This window comes from Myxocyprinus asiaticus, chromosome 10, assembly GCF_019703515.2.
Source record: "Myxocyprinus asiaticus isolate MX2 ecotype Aquarium Trade chromosome 10, UBuf_Myxa_2, whole genome shotgun sequence".
NCBI classification, from domain to species: Eukaryota; Metazoa; Chordata; class Actinopteri; order Cypriniformes; family Catostomidae; genus Myxocyprinus; species Myxocyprinus asiaticus.
This window is the reverse complement of record NC_059353.1, coordinates 38,127,762-38,150,731: the sequence shown is the minus strand read 5'-3', so window position 1 is coordinate 38,150,731 and position 22,970 is coordinate 38,127,762. Positions and strand designations below refer to the sequence as shown.

The 22,970-nt window shown below is 37.3% G+C and overlaps 1 protein-coding gene across 3 annotated transcripts; it reads right to left on the bottom strand.

Annotated features, from left to right (window-relative positions):
- Positions 1-1,187: 1,187 nt before the first annotated feature.
- Positions 1,188-12,999, bottom strand: LOC127446931 (vesicle-trafficking protein SEC22a-like). Of its 3 annotated transcripts, none has more exons than XM_051708275.1 (7): positions 12,854-12,999; positions 11,928-12,132; positions 7,654-7,817; positions 6,471-6,650; positions 4,159-4,277; positions 3,732-3,797; positions 1,188-2,503 (listed from the first exon to the last, which is right to left on the bottom strand). In XM_051708275.1, exons 2-7 carry the CDS (start codon positions 12,107-12,109, stop codon positions 2,303-2,305), a joined length of 912 nt encoding a protein of 303 aa, XP_051564235.1. In that variant the 5' UTR covers positions 12,110-12,132; positions 12,854-12,999; the 3' UTR covers positions 1,188-2,302. The 3 variants fall into 3 exon arrangements, with proteins under 3 accessions (XP_051564235.1, XP_051564236.1, XP_051564234.1); XM_051708276.1 differs by having other exon boundaries at positions 12,811-12,971; XM_051708274.1 differs by having other exon boundaries at positions 11,928-12,974.
- Positions 13,000-22,970: the final 9,971 nt, after the last annotated feature.

The following is a 22,970-nucleotide window of genomic DNA, read 5'->3' as shown; positions in this document are numbered from 1 at the left end:
ATCACTCTAATAGTGAAAATATAAGGATAAGAGAAAATATATTAAACTTAAAGGGATAGTTCACCCAAAAATGAAAATTCGCTCATCATTTTCTCACCCTCATACCATCCCAAATGTGTATGACTTTCTTTCTTCTGCTGAACACTAAAGATTTTTAGAAGAATATTTCAGCTCTGCAGGTCCATACAATGCAAGTGAATGGGTACCAACATTTTGAAGCTCCAAAATGCAAATAAAGGCAGAATAAAAGTAATCCATGGGACTCCAGTGGTTAAATCCATATCTTCAGAAGTGATATGATAGGTGTGGGTGACAAACAGATTAATATTTAAGTCCTTTTTTAAATTTATTTCCTCTCCCTGCCCAGCAGATAATGATATGCACAAAGAACGTGAATCACCAAAAACAAAAGAAGAATGTGAAAGTGAAAGTGGAGATTGATAGTAAAAAATGTACTTAAATATTGATCTGTTTCTCACCCACACTTATCATTCACTTGCATTCTATGGACCTACAGAGCTGAGATATTCTTTTAAAAATCTTCATTTGTGTTCTTCAGAAAAAAGTAAGTCATACACATCTGTGACAGCATAAGAGTGAGTAAATTATGAGACTTTAAATTTTTGGGTAATCTATCCCTTTAATAAACAAATTACGTTTATAGATAATATTTTACAGAAAATATGATTTCTTTTGGTTTTAGTACAACGACAATATAAAAACCACTTATTTAATTTTGCTTTTATAATATCGCTTAGGCTACTATTTTGCTCACATAGTAAAAATGAGTCTTTATATATGAAAATATAAAGCTGCATTTGAATTTTAGGAAGGGGGTCCCATGTGAGGGATCATATTTGGGGGTCCTTGGCATCAAAAAGTTTAAAAAACCCTTGCTGTACACCACTGATTTATTTCTCAGGGTGGGTTTATAAGTAAAAGAAAATATAGACCTTAAAAGTCTTGGCCAAGTTATTGAGAAAAAAAAAAAAAAAAAAAACGACAAGGGAAAACTTTTGACTCAAAACCTTTTAGATACAGCCCCGTGACAACTAGCCCCAGCTTTCCCTATTTAGGCACTGATCATTTATTCTAAATCACCAAAAAGGTCTCTGTGCTGTTTAATCTGTAGAAGTGAATATAAAGGTATGTTGTGCACATGAAGACATGAGACGCAGGCACATTCATACAAATTCAAGATTTTTACTGTCGGTTTTAGAACAGGGCCTCACTTTGAGAACACACACTACATATTGAGGGAAAGAAAGAGAGCGAGCAATTTTTGGTGAAAGATGTCTGATATGCTCTCTTTAAAATGCAAAGATGCATAATTCAATCTTTAATCATCCCGGACACTGTTTGAAAAATAAAGTGTGTGTACAGCTTGAGGAATTTTGAAACATGTGGCCCATAAGCTATCAATCTGTACAACCTGTTATTTCCACTGTGAATACAGAATGCAAAACCAACCAGGTGAATAGAAACAAAACAGAGAACTCATTCATACATACAGTTGCAGGTTATCAAAACTCTACTCTATAGTAAACAGACCCATTGACAAAAGGCAGCTGACACTCATTGTGGCTTTTGGGCAAAAAAGAAGTCTGTATAGTAGTGTGGTTCCTTTCTCCTCAGAACTCACAGCATTCATTTGCAGGTACACACCTGCAGGCAGCATTGACACGACTGATAAATAACAGGTCTGATTATACTTTCAGGCAAAGACATCTGACTAATGACCATGACAACACAGTGACTCTGAAATTAGGCATATGTGTGAAAGCATATGGCAAAATAAAGCCATCAAATGCTTGTTTCTGACTGTAAAAAAAATAAATAATAATCATTTAGCTGTATATAGGCAGCTATAAAAAAACAAGTCTTTCTTTGCATATGCGTTGGCTTCAACAATTAAAATAGAGAAACAATCGTACAATGTGTAAATACATTTTCTAAAATGACATCTTAAGCCCAATTTAAATACAAATCTCTGATAATATATTAAATTTGAACATCTGAATTATTTGCTAATGATTAGCTTTAGAAGCTCACATGATTAGATTCATGCTTGAAATATCAAAGTCCCTGTTATGATCTTTTCTTTAGACCAGAACTCTCATCTCTCACCTCAAATGGCAGCAAAACAACTGATGAACAATATCAAAACTCAACAACCAATATGTGAAGCCCTGCTTCACAATCCTTCAAACTTCGAGTTGTGGATAACTGTATAACTGTGTTGGGCTATGTTCTAAAGTCTTTAAACAGATAATGGGGGGGGGGGGGTGGGGGTGGGGGGGTGTCAAACGTTATAGTCAGGTGCTTTGCCCTGCGGTTGTCTCAGGTGGATCTGCAGTGTGATGAACGCTCCCACCGTCATGTGGAAGAGGATCTGCCATATGTTACGAAGTTCATAGAGATACATGTTACACAGGCAGATCATGGCAAAGGCCAGGAATGACTTGATGTTCCTCCATACTGAGAAGTAGGCAAACAGGTAACACTACATGCAGGAAGAGAAACAAGAGGAAAGCTGTTACACATTTTTAGCAATATGAGAAATTGAAATACAAGCAACAAACTAGATTTTGGTTGCTAAGGTGTTTTCATGTTTTTTTTTACAGGGTTCCCACAACTTTTTACCAATTAAATTTCCATGAATTTTCCAGTCACTCGTGATTACTGAATTAGGGTTTTTAAAATCATTTTATAGAGACTGCACAATTTCTGTTCGAATAATGATTTTAGAGCTGATCATAACTACAAAAGGTTATATTCAAAGAAATTTCATGAATTTTAAAAGATTGTATTAAATTCCATGACCTAAATTCAATGCCTGGAAATCAACATTAAACAAATACATAAAAAAAATAAAAATCACAATACACTTCTTTTGTGATGAACATTATATTTTCCGAGTTCAAAGTCATTTTGATTTAAAATTAAAAGCTCATTAAAAGCTGAAATTCTGGAAAAAAATAAATGTTGACACAAGTAATGTAGAATAATCTTTAATTATTATTATTATTATATTTTTTTTTTAAATCTGCAGTGAATCTTTTAAAAATTATATTTAAAAATATTTATATTTTATTTTGTTGTCATGTTACAAGAAAACTTGAAAAATATTAGACATTAAGACATTATGAAAAGGCACATTTTGTTCAGGTCAAATGGAGTAACCTTAAAAAATATCTTTATTCATGACTAAACAATTCATGATATTTGTAAAAAAAATAAAAAATTAAAAAAATTAAAAAAAAGAAATCCCTTGAAAAATGTTTTAAAACTTTTTTAATTCTTTGTTTTAAATTAATAATTAAGTTGGGTACACTCACATGTATTCAAGGTGCAAGGAAAGTATGACCTTTTACATGATGGTTACACCATTTAACAATTTTAAATGATTACTTTTAAGAAAATGCTATAAATGTTTTTCCAAAATTTATGAAACCAACATGGACACAAAGATAACATTTCTGCAAACTTGACAGACATGACAAACTAGATTTTTAAAAGATTTCTAATTTTTATAACCTTGGACAATCTTAGCAAGCCCCTTTAATAAAAAGCATCTACAATTTTAACTTCATTTGTTTGAGGCTAGTAAAAAGGCAATATTTTTCTAATTTTCCAGATTTCGCTTTTACAGACATTGGTTGGTGAGACACAGAGCAGAGGAAATGAAGGCTGTCAGGCCGACAGTAACTCACAATCTGACTACTGCTTACCTGATACAAACAGGCCGCAGTCCCCAGGAAAAAAGCAATTACGTAATTAAAGTCTTCATCGTCGTTCTGCAGACGAAGCAGAAAAAGAGGAAAGACAGGGTGCTGTGTTAAGGACTGTACAAATTATAACAAGAAGTCCTGAGTTACAACGGACAATGAATTACAGAGAGAGACGGAGTGCGATGACTCACTTATCAGTTTAATATACAAAGCCATGCAAAACAACACATTACATCTACAGTAAGTGCACAGCCTGACAAAATTATTTACAAGTCATAGCTACTATCCATTAGTTCTAACTTAATACATTACAATGGCACTGTTACAATTAAAAGTAATGTACAGTCTGTTGTATTGATCAATAAAAGCTCAAAATAAATAGTGATGGGCAATGCCAGCATTACTATTAGTGAATCATTGAGCTAACCTGTAATATGCTTTCTATTGCATGGACTCCCCGCAACAAATTGAGAGCGCCGCACAGGACACTTAGAACGCAGGCAACGATACCAGGCAGTGTAACAGGCTCCAGCATTTGATTAGAAGCTGCAGAAAAAAAAAAAAAAAAGGTACAGTCAAACAGCAGTGAAATTTCTCTATAGTGGTACTCTCCCAAGCAAAACTCCCTGGCACAATGCTAGGGTGTTGAGGATGGTTACCAAGGCATTTCTATTTGGTTGCTAGGGTGTTCTGAGTGGTTTTTAGTGGGTTGCTATGCGGTTGCTTACTGGTCCAAGTCAAAATAGCCCCATACCCTAGTCTGATATTTTGTTCCCTAGATACGGCTTGGGTCCCTCCTTCAATGCAAGTCTATGGGATTTTCATGCCTGCCAGGAAATGGTAAGTCCAGTCACTTAGAAAAGTAATGGCACCAGTGTCAGAAATGTACTTTTTTTATTTACAGGCAATATTTGCTGCTGAAATTTATTTTAAAGGGCTTTTTTAACTTTAAGAGCAGAAGCGTCTGGGCAGAGTTGGGGTGGAGTCTTACGTCATCACAGTAAGTTTCCGACTAGGAGCATTCGAGGACAGATGTTTATGATATTTAATTGGCAAGTAAAATAAAGTTATTTATGCATAAATTTGTCTTAAAATCTGGTTTGATCTTAATCCAAGTTACAATAATGAACAAACATAATCTATTTTAACTAATAGCACACAAATTATTGTATTGTTCTTGTACATATTGAATACATAATTCAAACATTCACAGTGTAGGTTGGAAAAAGTATGTAAGCCCCTAGGCTAATGACATCAACAAAAGCTAATTAGAGTCAGGGGTTGGCAATCCTGGCATCCAATTAATGAAACGAGATTGAAAGTTTAGGTTAAAGCTACTTTGAATTATAAAAAGCACTCAAACATTTTAAGTTTGCTATTCACAAGAAGCATCTGCTAACGTGGACCATGCCTTGCAAAAAAAAAAAGAGATCTCAGAAGACCTACGATCCAAGAATTGCTTGCATAAAGCTGGAAAGTGTTACAAAGTCATCTCGAAGAGCTTAGATATTCATCTGTCGACAGTTAGACAAATTGTCTATAAACAGAGATGATTTAGTTCTGTGGCTACTCTCCCTAAAAGTGGCCGTCCAGCCAAGATGACTCAAAAGACACACCGAAGAATGCTCAATGAGGTAAAAAGAACCCTAGAGTGACAGCTAAAGACTTGAAGGAATCATTGGAACTGGTTAACATCTCTGTTCATGAGTCTACTATCCGGAAACATTAAACAGGCATGGTGTCCATGGCAGCACACCACAAAGGAAGCTGCTGCTTTCCAACAAAAACATTGCTTCACGCCTGAAGTTTGCCAAAGACCACCTTGACACTCCACAACACTACTGGGAAAATGTTTTGTGGACTGATGAAATTAAAGTTGAATTGTTTGGGAAGAACACGCAGCACTACATATGGCGTAAAAGGGACACCTCATCCCAAAATGAAAACATCAATCCAACAGTGAAGTATGGTGGAGGGAGCATCATGATTTGGATCTGCTTTGCTGCTTCGGGGCCTGGACCGCTGACCATCATCAAGGGAAATAGTTTATAAAGATATCCTACAAGATAATGTCTATAATAACTCACATCAGCCACATCACGTTTCTCACCTCTTAAATTCAGGCTATTTTTATGGGTACAACCTGTCCGGAGACTGCTTTTTAACAATAATATGTGGTGGATTAAACACTTGAATAATCATGTTACAAGATGCATAAAAGGGTTGATGATAAACAAAGAAGTAAATCCTAGTAAAATGTGTTTTATATTACTAACGAATAAAATATTAACAAGAAGAGAGCACATGTCGTAACTCTGCCCTCACTCCCACCATGGAGCTTCTGCCCTGAAACTGCTGGTGCTGCAGGGCTGCAGCTGGATATATCTTGTATGAAGGGGGAAATAATGACAGCTACAAAGTCTTTTAAGCTCTGCTTACTTACAAGAAAAACACAAACCCCTGATCAAAATCCAACTGAATTTCCTTCAACAAACGGTAAAAGTGACATGTAAGTTCTATTTTGTTTTAATTTTGAAAATGCTGCAGGCTAGAATCTAACCTGTATAAGCCCCACAGCTCAATGTTTTAGGAGTATAGTCGCTAACTGCTGTGCCACAGCTCTGACAAGCTCTCTGATAGAGAACAACTAGAATAAATACCACTTTCAAGATGTTCTTGAAAAAAAAAGCCCTTTAATACAAGGATGTGTATGTGTCATGGTCACAGTGTGTTCCTTACCTATGCCGTTATATTTAGACTGCTTTTGTTGTGAGAAGCCATTGATTGATCTAATGTCCTCCGGGGAGAGCTGATAAGGAGGCCGGAGCTTGATCTCAGTCTGCATGTCGGCCAGATTAATCTTGGTGGAGAGGGAACGTGGGCTATTGTAACGTTGCTTGGTTTTCCGGATGAAGTTATCTGTCAAAACCACAGAAACGGCAGGCACACTAAATGAATGCTTCAGTTGCAATATGGTGTACATGTTAAAAATGACTTCAGTGCATTTCAAATCACTTTGATTGCAAGGTCTTCAGGCAGCATGAGAGAACGATTGTTGTCTTGGTAAGTCTATAGTTTCTGGGCCTGTTTAGACTGAGGTTTTGAGTTAGCAAGCAAGATTCTAAACAAAACACAGTGAGTTGCTGTCTATTGTCTAAATAGACAACCTTCTAAGCACTCTAGTACTCGAAAAGTGCACAAGAGACTCGACTAACGCTTATGGTTAAATTAAAGGGATAGTTCACCCAAAAATGAAAATTCTCTCATCATTTACTCACCTTCATGCCATCCCAGATGTGTATGACTTTCTTTTTATTGCTGAACACAAACAAAAATTTTTAGAAGAAAATCTCAGCTCTGTTGGTCCTTTCAATGCAATTGAATGGTGGCCAGACCTTTCAAGCTCCAAAAATCACTTAAAAGGCAGCATAAAATAATACATATGACTCCAGTGGTCTGAAGTGATGCAATCACTTTAGGTGAGAAACAGATCAATATTTCAATCCTTTTTTACTATAAATCTCCACTTTCACTTCACCTTCAGAAGTGAAGATTTATAGTAAAAGATTACTTTAAGATTTACTTGTTTCTTACCACGCTTATGATATTGCTACTGAGGACATGGATATAACCACTGGAGTCATATGGATTACTTATATGCTGCCTTTATATGATTTTTGGAGCTTGAAATGTCTGGTCACCATTTACTTGCATTGTATGGACCTACAGAGCTGAGATATTCTTCTAAAAATCTTTGTTTGTGTTCTGAAGTAAAAAGAAAGTCATACACATCTGGGATGGCATGAGGGTGAGTAAATGAGGAGCGAATTTTTATAATTTTTGGGTGAACTATCCCTTAAAGGTTTAGAGTTAAACACCCCGCACCCCCCCCCCCCCATTAACTCTATGGGCAAAAGCTCACCAAACTCAATGAAGGAGAAAGGCCTCAAAGCACTGTTGATCCGCTTGGTGTCATACGTGACAATGAATTCTCTCTGAAGTTCATCCAGAAAGCTGAAGGCCAGGACATTTGGATAGTTCTCCGTGCAAACCATCAAATAGCCAACTCCAAGTGAGCTTGTGAAACTGTGGAAAGCAATTTACATTATGACAATCATATCGATGATCCAGTACGTTAGGAGGGAGTTTCTCATGTCATTATTACTTTTCAGTGATGTCTTAGACATATACTGACAGCGCTGGGAGGTGGCCACATATGAGAACATGACATTAGTCACTAAGGACAAAGAGGGCGGGAAAGGTTGCAGTAATGAACCTGAAATTCCATTTGACTCCAAACGACCACACTGTTTAATATAACCCTTCACACTCTGTTTAACACCAACTCTCTGGATCTGTATGTTCACCAAGTTCTCTTTAAGACACTTTGTTTTCCTTCTGAGGACAGTTTAGTAACTTGCCTCAGGAAACTGGAAACTTTGTCATTGTGTCTCTCCATGTTAATGTCTATCTGCAGAGATGAAACAATCAATTGAGTCACACTCCAGAGAGAGAGCTGACTCGTTTCTGCCAGCTTGTGAAGTTTGGGGTGATGAATGGCGGCCGTCTGGAAAGCCAGGCTATGAAATGGTCACCCCAGGGTCCCTCAATGCAATGAATCTGAATTAGACCTCACTGAAGGGGAACTTTAAATTTGACATCAGACTAAGTTGCCAAACAGTGCACTCTATGCCTCAGTTTCATTTCTTGTTGTTGGTTGTTTTGATTGAAGGGATAGTTTACCTGAAAATGAAAATTCTATCATCATTTATTCACCATAATTTTGTTTCAAACCCATTTGACTTTCTCTCTTCAATGAAATGCAAAATTTTTCAAGAATGCCATCAAGCTCCAAAAAAACAACAACAAAAAAACAAAACACCATAAAAGCAGTCCATCTGACTTGTGCACTATATTCCACAAAAAACTATTGTATGGCTTCAAAAGACTTGTAACACATCAATATTTCAATCCTATTTTACTAAAAAATTCCACAAGAAACTATCAAATGGCTTCAAAAGACTTGTAATACAGCACATAAGATACACGTGCTTTTTTGTCATTTTTGGAGCTTGACAGCCTGTGGTCACAGTATGCATTCGTTGACTGGGAAAGACCAGCGTAAACATTCTGCCTGACATTTCCTTTTGTATACCACAGAAGAAGGAAAGTCATATGGGTTTGGAATAACATTATAAGTGAGTACGAGGACAGAATTTAACTTTTTCTGTTAACTAATCCCTTAAAGGATTAGTTCACCCAAAGATGGAAATTCTCTCATTATTTACTCACCCTCATGCCATTCCAAATGTGTTTGACTTTCTTCTGCAGAACACAAATTAAGATTTTTATAGAAATATCTCAGCTCTGTAGGTCCATACAATGCAAGTGAATGGGTGCCAAAATGTTGACGCTCCAAAAAGCACATTGAGGGAGCATAAAAGTAATACATATGACTCTAGTGGTTAAATCAATATCTTCAGAAGTGATATGATAGATTTGGATGAGAAACAGATCAATATTTAAGTCAATCTTTGCTAGAAATTCTTCTCCCTGCCCAGTAGGGGGTGTATGCATGAAGAATCACCAAAAACACAAGAAGAAGAATGTGAAAATGAAAGTTAAAGAGGAGATTGACTGAACAGGGTGGAGAATTTATAGTAAAAATGAACATAAATATTGATCTCTTTGTCACCCACACCTATAATATCACTTCTGAAGACACTGATTTAACACCCTCTGGGGTCGACGGATGCGCCGGCGCGTCCTGCTGAATTTCTTCCTCATAACAGCGGAAACAACTAAAAATACTATACATTTTTGGGCATACAGATAAGTGTAAGACATCTTTAGAAACCATAAAGGGTCTACTTTTGTGTACACTCACAATAACAACAAAACCTTGTGCTTTTGTAAAATAAAGAAAATAAACAGGGTGCGCTTTCAGCCGTCTCTGTCTCCGCAAGCATCTTTCTGAAACACATCACAAAAATGAACTGAAACTCTGCGAATACTTATCAGACAAACATGAAACATATGTCTAAAGAAAGCTTAAAATGTCTACTTTTAAATAAAACAATTCAAATTTAAAACAAATATTCTCCTGCAATGTAATCTGTATGAAACAAAGCAATGTACAGTTTCTCCTGGCTCAGCTAATTATCGCTAATGTGATCACACCCACCAGCAGAGCGCGCTATTCATACGGTAATGTGCTGAGGCGATCAATGCAAATGGTAAACGCCACCAACAATGCCTTAAAAAGCATCAAGTTCATTCATTTTTCTGCGCGTTTGGAAGATGGCACACTACACAGGTGAGGAAGTTCCTGGATAGTGACGAAGAGTTCACATTTTCCTCAGAAGAAGAGTGGGAATCCGATGAGGAACGTTTGCATTTTGAAGAGCGGCTTGATCCAGCCGAGGATACAATTTCGGATGAGTAAGTCATTTAGTTTTACTTACATATTAGTTGACATGCTATTTTATATAAACATGGACATATTTTACTAGTTGGACTATTTCCAGACTTGCCAGCCAGTATTCAGAGTATTGGCATTTGAAATATGTCCTAATAGGCAAGTTTTAGTTACATTTAAATGTTGTTTCGGCTAAAGCAGGTATTTAAATTGTAAGCTGTATGATATAAATATGAGATGTAATATGATATAAAAATAATATGAATGTTTAGATTATATTTTAACTAGTGTTTATGCTGCCTCATTATCATCAACGAAGCTTGTGCTTGCAAATATCTGTTCGGGTGTAAATGTGTAAAATGTGCTGTAAATATGCCCATATTAGAAAATCAGCATTTTAGAATGATTTCTGAAGGATCATGTGACACTGAAGACTGCAGTAATGATGCTGAAAATTCAGCTTTGATCACAGGAATAAATTGCATTTTACAATATATTCAAATAGAAAAGTTATTTTACATTGTAAAAATATTTCACAATATCACTGTTTTTGCTGTATTTTGTATCAAATAAATGCAGCCAAAGCACAAATGTCAAGGCATGTCAAAACTTCTCCAGGGCCCAAAACACCCTCAGACCCCAGAGGGTTAAACGCTGGAGTCATATGGATTACTTTTTTGCAGACGTATGTGATTTGTGGAGCTTCACAATGATGGCACCCATTCACTTGCATTGTATGGACCAAAAGAGCAAAGATATTCTTCTAAAAATCGTAATTTGTGTTCTGCTGAAGAATGAAAGTCATACACATTCAGGATGGCATGAGGGTGAGTAAATAATGAGAGAATTTTCATTTTTGGATGAACTATTCCTTTAAGTACAAATGAACAAGACTCTTTCAGACCAATGATTTTAATAAAGGCTCATTTAAAGGGATAATTCACCCAAAAATGAAAATTCTCTCATCATTTACTCACCTTCCTGCCATCCTAGATGTGTATGACTTTCTTCTGCTGAACACAAACTGAGATTTTTAGAAGAATATTTGCAAAAAGTAATCCATTCGGCTCCAGTGGTTTAATATAAGTCTTTAGAAGCGATATGATAGGTGTGGGTGAGAAACAGATTAATATTTAAGACAATTTTTAAGATGATCTTTTTCTCATCCAAAGCAGTTGCATCACTATACATATATTAAATCACTGGAGTAACGTGGATTAATTTTATTACTGCCTTTATGTGATTTTTGAAGCTTCAAAGGTCTGGCCACCATTCACTTGCATTGAAAGGACCTACAGAGCTGAAATATTCTTATAAATATCTTTGTTTGTGTTCAGCAGAAGAAAGGAAGTCATGCATATCTGCGATGGCATGAGGGCGAGTAAATGATAACAGAATTTACATTTTTGGGTGAACTGTCCCTTTAAGACTTGAACTGGGATTTATTAAAGGGAAACTGAAAAAAAAAAAATGAAAGCATAGTTCATGATGTCTGATTTGGTTGCATAAGTTCTTAATAAATAGTAATTGTGTGTTTTAAATAAAAATCCAGCCATTCCTCTGCTTTGCTTGGCACCTATACGCTGCAGAATGCTATCAGTCATTTGAAATATTTCAGATTAGTCATTTAAATATAACAGAATACCTTTTAAGAGTGCAATTAATATAGTGTAGTGCACTACAAATACCAAATTTTGTTTTCAGACTGAAGGCATGCATATGGTGTATCATCCCACAGTTTCCCAACCACCCTCAAGTCCATTACAACGATAACTCACTTGATGTTGTATAGGCCGGATCTGAGTGAGCAGCGATCTGGAAACTGGCTGAGTTTTTTGGATAGACCCTTTAGATGTTTCTTAACCTCCTGAAGTCCTTTATCCTGTTCATGGTCCGTGGAGGCAGACAGGGGCAGACCGTCCCTCACTCTCACCACAGAGGCAAACAGGACCATAGACATCTTACACAAAGCTCAATGCACACCTGAATGGACAAGAGAAAATCAATAGATCAGTGAGTCAATGACTTATAATACTCCATTCTTACCACTCAATGTTTTGTGCTGACAAAATAGACAATGGATACTGTATGGGGATAAATTGCTGGCAATCCTCAACATATTTCCTTAACTTTCAACCCCAACAGTTTCACATTTCTTAGCCACCACAGAGTTGAAAGTGAATGTAGAAAACCAAAACACACTGAAATAAAGCACATATTGTATAGCCTATAACTAATAATATGGGCAATATTTAAATGATGAATAAATAAACGTCTCATTCTGGAAACACTGCAAAATCAGTAACCTGACCCTAATTCAGACACTAATTTAAATACTGTATCTATACTCTTTTTATTCAATTATTTTATATTCAACTCTATTTATACTCATATTCTCATGATATCTGCAGCACAGTGAGCTAAGCTAATAGTAATAACATTAGCAGATTTACTAACAGCAAGGCATCACATCGGCGGATTCTCTTATTCATAGACCAAAAGCACAGAACTAATTATACCAGTTTGATTAAAAGTGGAATCACTGAAACTAAATATTGCGATTATAAGTAATGATGTGGAGTAGATACCACTGCTTCCTTAGCAAGCCCTTTAGCTGGGCTTTTAATGACTGCATGCATCGCCACTGTTTGTTGTACATACCTACTGACATGAGACCGTTTAAAAGATATTAAGACATAATAACCCTTTCGTGTTATTTTGCAAATATATCGTTATATTTTGCAAATGTCATCGCTGAGCTCTTCCTGAGGATCTCTTCGCTGATGGGTTTGCTTACGTTCGACACAGCTTCGGCTTTGTTCGTCCAATCTTCGGATTCTTTCGACTTCATTTCGGATCAGTTCGACTAAGAGCTGGCGGTGTGACTCTGGATGACGTAGCAAAAGGAAATGCCTGGAGGTCACTGTGAGCATCAGCAACCAACTATTGAAATTGTACATACGTATGTAGATTAAATGTTATTTTAAATACACGTTAAACATTCTTACATATCAGTAAATAAGAAGTGCATGTTAAACTTAATAATTAGTTTAACCAATTATTACATTTACAAAATGAAAACTGCATATTGTATTTTGCTTTATTGATTATTTAATGCGTATAGAAACCCTTTATCACAAAAATAAAAGACTATAAACACTTACAGCTTTATGCTGTTTATTACAAAAAGCTGCAGAAAGGTGTCAACATTTGTGAATTAGGTTCTTAAAGGGATAGTTCACCCAAAAAAATGAAAATTCTCTCATCTTTTACTCACCCTCATGCCATCCAAGATGTGTATGACTTTCTTGCTTCTGCTGAATACAAAAGAAGATTTTTAGAAGAGTATCTCAGCTCTCTGTAGGTCCTCACAATGCAAGTGAATGGGTACCAATTTTGAAGCTCCAAAAACACATAAAGGCAGCATTTAAAGGTAATCCACAAGACTCCAGTGATTAAATCCATATCTTCAAAAGCGATATGATAGGTGTGGGTGAGAAACCGAACAATATCAAGTCCTTTTTTACTATCAATCTCCACTTTCACTTTCTTTTGTTTTTGGCGATTCACATTCTTTGTGCACATTGCCAGGACTTAAGGACTCTGTTTCTCAGACACACTTATCATATAGCTTCTGAAGATATGGATTTTGCCACTGGAGTCTTATGAATTACTTTTATGCTATCTTTATGTGCTTTTTGAAGCTTCAAAACTTTAGTACCCATTCACTTGCATTATGAGGACCTATAGAGCTGAAATATTCTTCTAAATATCTTTGTTTGTGTTCAGCAGAAGAAAGAAAGTCATACACATCTGGGAAGGCATGAGGGTGAGTAAATGATGAGAGAATTTTAATTTTTGGGTGAACTATCCCTTTAAGAATGTAAACATTGCACATTACGTAATTAACATAATTAACTGTTTTCCTGCCATGAATTTTATTTTTTTCTTGTCCAAAGGAAATAACATATACTAAAAACCACACATAACAGTTTGAATCCATGTGTTTAAACAAATGATACTGTGTTTTTAGTGCAGACATAGTAAAGCACTGCTATTACTAAAATACCAGAGCTCCTTAATAGGATGATTGGACTGGAATGGAATAATTCAAATTTATCTTGTATATGCCAGGCTAAAAAGACAGGAAAAGAAAAATACACATAGGGAGGGAGGAAAGAAATGAAAACATTGCAGTGCTATTATAATACATTTAGCACGATTTCCAATAGGTATAATGGTGTTTAATGTGGTTTTATTGCCACATTAAAATTTTCTTATTTTTCACCTCCAGCTATGAGCTTAACAATCACAGCCTTACATTTTAAGCAGAGAAAACACAAAGTTCAGTGCAAACCAAAATGTTATAGATCTGTCTGAGTCAAGCTCAGTAATGTGTTGACAAACCATGATTTTGTAATAAATAAATCGTTCAACTTCATCCATCACTCACACTTCTGAATTTCATGTTTTACAAGCATGAAACTGAGAGCTCTTCATCTTAAAGTGACTTCTTGGCAACATCCACTTCACAGCAGCATGAGCCATTCATTAAAGATCGATGTCCATTGCATAGACAGCTTGATTAGTAGTTGGCAGTCCAAAGCTATGTTTTTAGTGCAGGACAGTCAGTGTGACTAGTGTGGATGTTGTCATTCATACTGAAAGGATGTGAGGTGGTGTAGTGGGCTGACTCAAGCATTGGTAGTACCTCTGAAATCACTGCAGGAACATATGAAGGAAAAAAGACTGACCAACAGTGGATTAGGTACAAGGGAATATAGACATTACTCTCAAGGAAATGCTGCCCATTCATCCCTGAAGTACTCTTGTTATGACAGATCCCATAGTTATCTGTAATATCAGTTGTACAGGTGACTGAATCTAACAGCAGAATTATCATGCATTTGGAAGGTTGCTACACTCACTGCCCCTGGGTGTAAATTAAAAAGAATAAGACAGGAAAAATTTCCAGTTATTTTTACCAAATTTAATTAATAGTCAAAAGCTAAATTTTTGATGCAATTGCTGCTGAGAGAACATGTTTTTCCACTTTTACTGCCACGTCTATGAAACAAGGTGAAAATAAATTTGTATGGATTTCTTGGCAAGTGGCGCACATCATTTTGATTACTGCTTTCAGAGCAGGAGTGGATGAAAATCTTTATTTCTTCAGTAAAGATAATGGGGTGTATTTATGTCATAGACTTCTGCTACTGAGAAATTTATCCTACTTACTTGTATTATTGAATATTTCCTTGGGCTAATCATTTTCTTCCAGTGTTGCTAGAAATGCTTTAAGGTCATGGGTTTGATTCCAAGGGAATGCATGTACTGACAAAAAATCTATAGTTTAAACCAGGGACGTAGATTCCAGGGGGGATGGGGGTGGAGGTAATCCATGATCAATGGAAACATGTAAATGCCTCACACTGCAACCCCCCAAAGTTCAAGCCAAATCTATGCCCTTGGTTTAAACACTGCATGTCGCTTTCAAATAAATATCTGCAAAATGCATTAATGTAAATGTGGAACAAAGAACCTTGAAACTTGTCCAACCCTGGCAAGTCTCAAAAAATTTAATCAGTGAACATAAATATTAAGGTGATGTTGGTTAATTATTTTGGTTTGAAAAAGCCAACATACTGGGAGATTACGTGATGTGCTCATGAACTGGACACGCATGAGTAGAGCTCCGTACACTTAGCCCCTTTTTGGTGTTTATTTTACTTTATTCTTGACTTTTCTTCGACATTGTCTCTTTCTCAATGGCACATAGTCAGAAATTACATGATTATCGCCAGTATCTTCTCCAACCAAAAAGAAATGCAAAGCAACAAAGCATGGATGACAAAATGGCGATCACTGTAGCACGCTTTGAGGACGCTTTGAGATCTGAACTGATGGCGATGCAGAGTGAATTTGCCTCTAACATGTCCATTATTCAGTCATTATGCTCTAAACTCTAGACTCTCTCACGTGGGAGATGAGAGAACAAAAGAAAGTGGTCGCTGATCATGATAGACGATTGGATATGCTTGAACAACAGGTAGTGGATTTACAGGACCGCAGCAGGCGCAGCAATTTATGGCTGGTTGGCTTGCCGGAAGGGGCCGGAAAAGATTATCCTATGGGCTTTCTAAAACGTTCGCTGCCGTTGTGGATCCCTTCATTAGCGGACTGAGAGATTGAAGTGGAGCGAGCACATCACATGCCCTCCAAAGCTTCGTCTGACTATGGGGAAATTAAATATTTCTATTTTAGATAAAAGGCTGCGATCTGGATAGTAATATAACACATATAAAGTCAGTGATGGAGAATAGGAAGATTGTCTTTCAGTTTATACTCCCTGTATTCCAGATCCAACTTTTTTCCCCTTACTCTCTGTTTACCTCTCGAATTTCTCAGATTTCAAAATTGTGAATTGGACAGATTCAGTGCAAACGAATCTCACTCTCAGTCTCTTTGCACGGATAAACTTTGACAGCGTATAACCTTTTCCTCATTGGTAGACTTGTGGCGTTTGCTTAATCTTCAGCTGCTTACGATGCCGATATTATTCTTTATCTTTATCTTATCACAGTGCCAATTCCATTAGAATGTCTCTAGTCTCTCGACCACCTCGAGCCCTTAGGTGGCGTTTTAATTCTAAATTGTTACAGGATGAAAACTTTTGTAGTCAGTTTAGAAATAAACTCTAAGAATTTATTAACATTAACTGGGGCTCAGTGGATGATCCGCGTATACTTTTGGATGCGATTAAAGGTTTTATAAGGAATAATTCAATTTCGTATGCCTCCTTCCAACAAAAAGCCCGACACAGTAAGATAGCGGAGCTTGAATCGCAACTTCTGACTTTAGAGCAATCCAGTCAATGCTCTTTCTCTGACATGACAACCAGCAGAATCTGGGTCGGAGGTGTGAATGGCGAGCTCTGCGCACTTTGCTAGTTTTTAATACTTTTTATGTCATAAACCGGTGAGATTCGATACACCCTGATTCTTAACTGATTTATGAAGACAATATGTCAAAGAATTCAAAATACTCGGGCTCTGGAGACATTTACGTGCTCAAGCTGATACCTCTGACAGGACTGCAGACCAGGGACTCAGTTTGGATGGTGCAGCAGGAGAAATTTAACGTCAGCTGTCCAGCATGTCTGTGTTGCTGACTAAAGTCGTCGCAGACTTAGAGAATCTTGCTGTAATACGTCAATCGATCACTTCCATGGAGGTGAAATTCTCTGAATTTGTTACAAGAACGTCGTACGTCGAGAAACAGATTGATTATCTGGAGTCATCGGAGAGGGAATTAGCTGCTAATCCGCTAGCGAACAAGATAGACTTGCAGCGTGTTTGGGAAAAACTGGAGGATTTGGAGAACCGTAATCGACGAAACATCATCCGAATTGTTGGAATTACTGAGCATGAAGAAGGCAGAGATACAGTATGGTGAAATTCCTAGACGAGCTCTTCCTGAGTCTGCTCAACATAACAGGCCATAAGCTGGAAATCGAGTGAGCTCACAGAGTCGCGGCTCACAGAGCCGCTAAGGGAGACAGGCCCTAAACAATTCTGGCCAAATATCTGAGATCATCTGATAAAGACCTTGTGTTACGCGAGGTGAGGAGTAAAGGAAAGCTTTCTTGGAAAAACCACAGCATTTTCTTGTTCCCAGATATTGCGAATTCGACAAGAGAGTAACGTGATCGATTCAAGGAATGCAAGAAACGCTTACATCAGCAGAAGATCACGTTTGCTCTGATGTTTCCGGCCAAACTGAGAAAAGATGCTAAGGATGGCCGTAGATAATTTACATGCCCACAGCAAGCTCTGTCCTTTATAAAAACATTGGAGTGAGTAAGCCATTTGGTGATTTTCATGTTGTTGTTTAGTGGGCCTGTCTCACTGAACATACACTCGACTGCCCGAGGAAGCTGGGCACCTTCTTTGTTTCTTTCTGTGCTGGTTCCGCCTAACGGCTGGAGTTTGTTTTGTGTAATATAATTTCTTCGGGAAAGCTTGTGGATAAATCTGTACATTTTTGGTGCTTATGCCTCTGTGGCCTGGAGTTTGTTTTGTGGAACATCTCTTGCAGGACATTGGAGTGATTGGGTCTTTTGTTGCACTCATTTATCAGCCGAATGGGCCGGCTTACTGAATATTTGTTTGACTGTCCGAGGAAACTGAAATTTTTTTTTATGCTGGTTCTGCTAGCGGCTAGAGCTTGTTCTGTGGAGGAACAGTTATGTGGATGAATCTACATGTTTTTTGTGTTTATTCCACTTATTGGCTGGAGTTTGTTTAATTGACTATTTTGTGCTGTGTAATTCTGTCTCACAGAATCTGTTTAGAAACACCGTACTTGGGCAATCTGATGGCAAAGTTGTCATGGGACTCTTGTAGGCGTACATGGAATGTTTGAATTTAGAGGGATGGACGTCGGTTGGCGCTGTCGTACATGGGGTTTATGCACACATTTTTCTTTTTTCTGTTTGTTTGGTTCGGGGTTTGATTGTTACACTAATGTTGGAATGTGGTCTTTATAATATTGTTTTTGACACACAATATATTTTTTCTAATATGTCAAATGTCACATGTTAATATGAGTGGATTATCTCTCTTCACGTGGAATATGAATGGGCTGGGGCACCTCATAAAAAGAAGGAAGGTTATTTCTTTTCTTAAACGTAAGAAATATTATATAGTGTTTCTTCAAGAAACGCATCTTTCCTCGCAGGAAGCTGAAAAATTTGGGAAGATATGGGGTGGACATGTTTTCTTTAGTGCTGCCTCAAGTAAAAGTAGGGGAGTCATTACATTGATAAATAAACATCTGCAATGTTTATTTTGCAGAAATTCAGGGGGAAAGGTTGATTTTGGCTAATATCTACACACCTAACGCTGATGACCTGGGCTTTTTTATAGATGTTGAAGGGATGTTGCAAGCCGCTGGCACCCTTCATGATATAATATTGGGAGGAGACTTTAATCTTTTAATTTTTGATCATAGTGAAGCAAAAGTGTGTAAGCCCCCTAGAGCAACATTGACGCTTCACAGGATGTGTAAAAATCTTGGTCTTACAGATATTTGGAGACTTTTGAACCCATATGGTAGGGACTATACATTTTTTTCATCAGCCCATAAGATTTATTGTAGAATAGATTTTTTTTATATATATATATATATATATATATATATATAAGTCCCTCATTTCATTTGTTGTTGATTGCTCAATTGGAAACATCTTAGTCTCAGATCACACCCTGGTGAGTTTAGAGGTGTTGCCACATACAGAGAAAAAGAAATCATATAGTTGGTGCTTTAATGTATCCCTTTTGCAAAATCCTGATTTTCAACAAATGTTAAAGGCTGAAATTAATGTTTATATGGAGACCAACTGGTCCTCAGTATCCTCTGTGGGCGTAGCTTGGGAGGTACTTAAGGCGGTTCTTAGGGGCCAGATCATACAGTATGCATCATTCACCAAAAAATCTAAAGCAAGGGAACTCGTGGAGTTGGAAGGGAATATTAAAAGTGCCGAGGCAGAGCTGACGAGGTAATTAAGGCCTTGCCTACAGGTAAGGCTCTGGGGCCAGATGGTTTTGACGCTGAATTTTTTAGATCTTATGCTACAGAATTGGCTCCACTTTTGTTAGAAGTTTATACGGAATCATTAAAGAATGGAAAACTTCCGCCAACCATGACACAAGCCCGGATCAGTCTGATCCTTAAAAAGGACAAAGATCCAAGGGAGTGTAAGAGTTACCGTCCAATTTCCGTGATCCAGCTAGACTTTAAAATATTGTAAAAGATTCTGGCTAACCGATTAATTTATGACATCTCTTATACATAGAGATCAGGTGGGGTTTATTCGGGGCCGCAGCTCTTCTGATAACATTAGGCATTTCATCAATATTATGTGGTCAGTGGCGAATGATCAGACTCTGGTCGCGGCCATCTCACTTGATGCAAAAAAGACGTTTGATATGGTAGAAAGGGATTAACTTTTTAAGATTTTGGAAATATATGGGTTCGGGAATACTTTTATTGGATGGATTAAGTTACTTTATAGACACCCAGTAGCGGCGGTACAAACAAATGAATTAATTTCAGATTATTTTTACTCTGGCAGGGTTGCCCTCTTTTTGTCTTGCCCTGGAACCATTGGCAGCCGTGATAAGAAGGGAAGATGATTATCCAGGGGTGATGGCGGGAGGTAAGGCGTATAAACTTTTGCTTTACACAGATGATATTTTATTATTTGTCTCTGACCCCATTAGATCTATGCCTTGCCTCCAAAGAATTATTAATTCCTTTACTAAGTTCTCGGGATACAAAGTCAATTGGTCTAAATCTGAAGCTTTGGCTCTGACAGCGTACTGCCCAGTAACGGCTTTCCAGCCAGGCGCCTTCCAGTGGCCTAAACAGGGCATTAAGTATTTGGGCATTTTATTCCCAGCAAATTTGTGTGATTTAGTTAGTTAATTTTGACCCCTTAATAAAAAGTTTTACGAGTGATGTGGGCAGGTGGGCTTCATTACATTTATCTATGATTGGGAAGGTTAATGTTATTAAAATGAATTGTATTCCAAAATTCAACTACCTGCTACAATCTATCCCTGTAGATGTCCCTCTCTCTAATTTCAAGCAATTAGATAGCATAACGAAGTCCTTCATTTGGAATGATAAGCTTCCCAGATTACATTTCAATAAGTTACATAGGCCGATTGACAAAGGTGGGCTAGGCCTACCTAAGATTTTGTTATATTATTATGCATTCAGTCTCAGACATGTGGCCCATTGGTCGCTTTCACCTGAAAGAGCCCCTCCCTTTATATTGAACAGGTAGTTCTTGCCCATATTTTGCCATTGCAAAGCCTTTCTTTCACACTAAGCCTTTCTAACCCACTGACTCATGGGTCAGTTCTGTTCAAACCCTTTTTCTATATGTCGAGGCACCCGTTAGGGTTGTCCTCTTTCCCCATTGCTGTTTGCGCTATCTCTTCAGCCCCTAGCTCAAACTGTGCGGCCGTCTGAACTTATCTCTCCCATAACGGTAAGAAACACGCACCACCACATTTCGTTATTTGCTGATGACATTTTATTGTTTTTGGATAAACTGTTGCATTCTATCCCCCATGTCCTGAATTTATTTGACCATTCCGGATACCTTTCTGGCTATAAAATTAATTGGACCAAGTCAAGTTTACTTCCCCTCAATTTTACAGTCAACTCTACACTTTCTACTATAGCTGTCCCGGTGGTTCGTTCCTTTGGCCTAAATATTTAGGGATAAATGTTTTTTCCTCCTTACAAGATATTGTCACAAAAAACCTGAATAATATTTTAACCAAGGTAACCTCAGATTTGGAAAACTGGTCCCACCTTCCTAGTTGTTTTCATGCTCGTATATCGGTGATTGAAATTAATGTCCTTCCTCGAATTAATTTATTTTCTTTTATGATTCCTCTTCCTCCACCTGCTGGCTATTGGAACAAACTTAATTCGATTGTCTCTAACTACATATGGAATGGGAAACATCCTCGAATTAAGATGCTTACCTTACAGAGCAGCGGAATGGATGGAGGTTTGTCCTTCCCCAACTTTAAACTGTATGCTCAAGCTTTTACTCTTCACCCTTTGTCAGTTTGGTTTGATCCTGATGTCTCAGCGTCATGGAGGGCGATTGAGGAGTCCCTTGTATCCCCTTATGAATTAAAGCATCTTGTTTTTGCTGGAATTTTGAACCTGCTGTCCACATGGAGGGAAGTTAAAAGGCAATCACAACGAGTTACAATCTGGCATGCCATTCACTTCTCTTTCATAATAGTCATTTTTTGTCAGGCAATGCACCTTTTCATTGTCTGTAATGAGTCCATAAAAAGGTAAATTCTCTGGGTGATATCTTTGATGATACTGGACTTTCATGATATTAAAGTCCAATACAATTTAAAAAATTTAATTTTTGTATGTATTCGATCGGCCCTTCGGGCATATGGGGTACCTTGGGACTCCCAATTACCTATTCGCCCATTGCGCAAACTAATTCTTCCTTCTGAGAAATCTCCTGCCTCTGCTTCATTTATCTATCTCTACCTTTTTAAGCAATCCTACAAACCATTATCTGTTGTAACTATTTGGGCCAATGGGCCCTGTGTTGGGGTTCTCTTTATTCTGTATTGTTGTTATTCTTTATTATGTTGAAATGAAAACAAATTAAAACCAAATTTTCCAAAATCCCTTAACAAAGAATTAAATTAGTAAATGTAACTCCCCTACATCTAAGGGTGTAGATTGCCTGCCTACATCTTTCAAGCTCATCCACCAAACTCAGCACAGACCTTAGACTGTTTGACTTCCACACTAATCTGTTTGAAAAAAGAAATGCTGTTCTATTGTGGATAAACGTAGCGAAATTAATGCGTTTCAAATGAAAACGTATTAGTGTGGACGTGGCCTTATTGTGCAGCTATGTCTTTTCGAACTGATTGGACTTACACCGTCTACACAGGCAAAACTCATGATGCGACACAACGGCTTGACTGGACGCATCGACAGTAAATGGTAACTCAAGTAAAACTGTATTATTACTAACAACAATTTGCTTCTGCCATAATTCTTATATTGATACGCACCCAACTCTGAAAGTCAGGGCTTGAATAAAATTACGACTTGTAATTACAAATTTGTGGTGGTGTTCATGTGCGTACAACTCTTAAATACAATCATTTCGACATGAAATGAATGCACTATTTCTAAAGCCAACATCGAAGTCCTGACAAACTTTACCTGTTTAGTTGGTTCAATGGACTACATCA